General features: G+C 50.9%; 1 protein-coding gene across 1 annotated transcript in view; it reads right to left on the bottom strand.

The window, feature by feature from the left end:
- Positions 1 to 233: 233 nt before the first annotated feature.
- Cldn15 (claudin 15) overlaps positions 234 to 2,721 on the bottom strand; it is a 4,704-nt gene continuing 2,216 nt past the window's right edge. Inside the window, exons 2-3 of the mRNA XM_021163417.2 lie at positions 371 to 535; positions 234 to 241 (exon numbers count right to left, since the gene is read on the bottom strand). Of these exons, the coding sequence (XP_021019076.1) occupies positions 234 to 241; positions 371 to 535 (173 nt within the window). The remainder of the gene's footprint in view (positions 242 to 370; positions 536 to 2,721) is intronic.

The raw sequence follows: 2,721 nt of genomic DNA, 5'->3' as shown, positions 1-2,721 counted from the left end.
GTATGTGCATATGTGTGTATATATGTGTGTATATGTATATATGTGTGTATATGTGTATGTTATATGTATATGTGTGTGTATGTATGTGACTGTGTGTGTGTGTGTGTGTACATGCCCTGACTCTGATCTCTCAGCCAGTCATAAGCTCTGGAAGGAAACAGTCTCTCAGATGTGCCTGGGCTTTGGCTCAGATGGGAGCAGAGACAACCCTACCTTGGACAGTGAGTTGTGGTCTAGAGATCTGCAGGGTACAGACAGGGTGGAGAGAGGGGAGAGCTGAGGCACAGAGGGCTGGGGTCAATTGAAAGGGGAAGGTGAGACAAGCCCTGAGATACCCCCCACCCCGTGGGTCCACTCTGTCCCCCATTACCAGCAAGTATGTGGAGGGTCCCTGCAATGGCCAGCAGCTTGGCCTTCTTGGAGAGATCCATGTTGCCCACGTTGGTGCAGCGNAGCCCCACCATGCCTAGAAAGAGGCCCAGGAAGCCCAGGAGGATGGCGGTGATCATGAGAGCCCGGCAGCCCTGGACATACCCTGGAGAGTGTACAGTGGGGAAGCCATCAGCCTTTTCCTGCCGGTCTCTTGCACCTGAAACTCCTAGCACCCCCCCCTTCAGAATCCATTCCAGCCTCCCTCCTTATCTCTTTTGCTCCATCTTGGCTCCTCTTCTCTCACCCGCAGCCTAACTAAGCCTCATGTAGCCTAGGTTGGCCCCACACTTGTTGCAGTTGCTGAGCATGACCTTAAGCTTCTCCTCTGGTCTCTGCCTCACAGTGCTGGGGTGACGGGCACACACCACCAGTTCTGGGTTATATGATGCTGGGGACACAACCCATGTGTCCCTGGGGGAGTGTAAACAGTACCTATCCCTTCCTCTGGAGGTCCCAAGAACAAACCAAAGTAGGACACCACCAAATGTCACGTTGGGTGACAAGTTTATCGAGCCACCTTACAGAGCACATGAAAAACCCTTACTGGCAGGAGGATGGCTTGGCCCCAAAGTAGCCACAAGGGAAAGTCTTCCCCCAGCATGGATGATGGCTCCCACAGCCACAGAACTGAAGCCCCTTCCCTAGTCTTCTGCAGCCTGTCCATCCTAGCCTCTCCCTGAGGTATTAGGCCTCATACAATTAAGGCAGAACTGCAAATGTTTGGAGAGATGATTAGACACTCAAGTGAGGGTTCAATGACTCTTTCCATACTCTCCCTTTTCTCCTTCCTTTCCTTCCTTCCTTCCTTCCTTCCTTCCTTCCTTCCTTCCTTCTTTCCTTCTTTCCTCTCTCCCTTAACCCACAAGACATGGTTTCCCTGTGTAGTCACTGGCCATCCTAGAATTCGATACACAAGACTGGTCTCGAATTCAGAGATCTGCCTGCCTCTGCCTGTCTGTCCATCTGTCCGTCTGTCTATCTATCTATTTATCTATCTGCCTCAAATTTGCTACATAGCACTGGGCATGGTAGCACACNCCTTTAATCCCAGCACTCGGGAGGCAGAGGCAGGCAGATTTCTGAGTTCAAGGCCAGCCTGGTCTACAGAGTGAGTTCCAGGACAGCCAGGTATATACAGAGAAACCCTGTCTCAAAAAAAAAAAAAATGCTACATAGCTAACTCTTGATCCTCCTGCTCAGCCTTGGGTTTGCTGGNATTACAGGCCTATGGTACTATACCCAACACCTTGGACACTGTGGGTTGGAGTTGAGTAACCAGCAGGGGGCAGCAATGATTCAGGGTAGAGGACCACGGATGATGGGAAACCTGGGCCTAGGAACCCGGCCCAGTCAGTTCAGCTCAGAATCTTTTGGTGCCTTGGTTTCCCTTTCCCCAAAGCTGAGGGAAGCTGTTGGCTCCTCCTCCTGGTTTTGATGGTTGTCAAACACTCTCAGGAACCTTGCACCCCTTCTCTGGGTGGGGCCCATAGTGCATGGTGCAGAAGGCAAAAGGCTTGGGTCTCTGCCAGGAAGAGATGAAGGAGCCTGGAGTTAAGAGGTAGGGAGGGGGGACAAAGGTCTCTGAGAGGACGTTATATCTCCCAGCCACACCTTCTAGAGAGTTCTCCTACCAATTCCTTTTTCCCCATAGTCCCCTCCCTCCCACCAATTCTTAATGTGCAGAGAACGCTAATGGACAAAGGAAAGATGATTGAAGGGNCTATGGGTATGTGGATCCAGAGAGTGGTTGAATAGTATAGAGACTGCACAGGTGTGAAGTCATTAACTGGTTGTTAGGCCTGGCTTGGTGAGTTATGCCTGAAATCACCACAGCACTGAAGAGGTTGAGGCAAGAGGGCTGCATGTTCAAGGCCAGCCCGAGCATCTCAGCAATACTGTCTCAAAATGGAATATAAAAAGGAGGTTGGTGCTGTGGCTCAGAGGTAGAGCTTTGTGCTTGCAATTCCCCAGTGAGGGCTTGGGGTAGTTCTTTGTGGTATAACCCAGGCCTAGACTCCTCCACTGAGGGACAGAGGGTAGCTCGGTGGTGGCATGCTTGTCTGGTATATATATGGTTCTGACTTTAGTCTCTAATACTGGGTGCAAAGCGGGCAGGGGGGGTCCCTCTTGGAACTCAGAAGATCATAGAAGAATAAACTGGCTCACGCTCACGGCTTAGACACAGGAAATAGAAATTACAACTTCTCTCTACTTCCTCTGCCTCTAGTCAGGCTGCTTACCTCTGCAGAGTGGCTGCGCTTTGACAAAATGAGGCTAACGGTGTAAATA

Source organism: Mus caroli, chromosome 5 (assembly GCF_900094665.2).
Source record: "Mus caroli chromosome 5, CAROLI_EIJ_v1.1, whole genome shotgun sequence".
NCBI lineage: Eukaryota > Metazoa > Chordata > Mammalia > Rodentia > Muridae > Mus > Mus caroli.
This window is presented reverse-complemented; position numbering and strand designations above follow the sequence as displayed.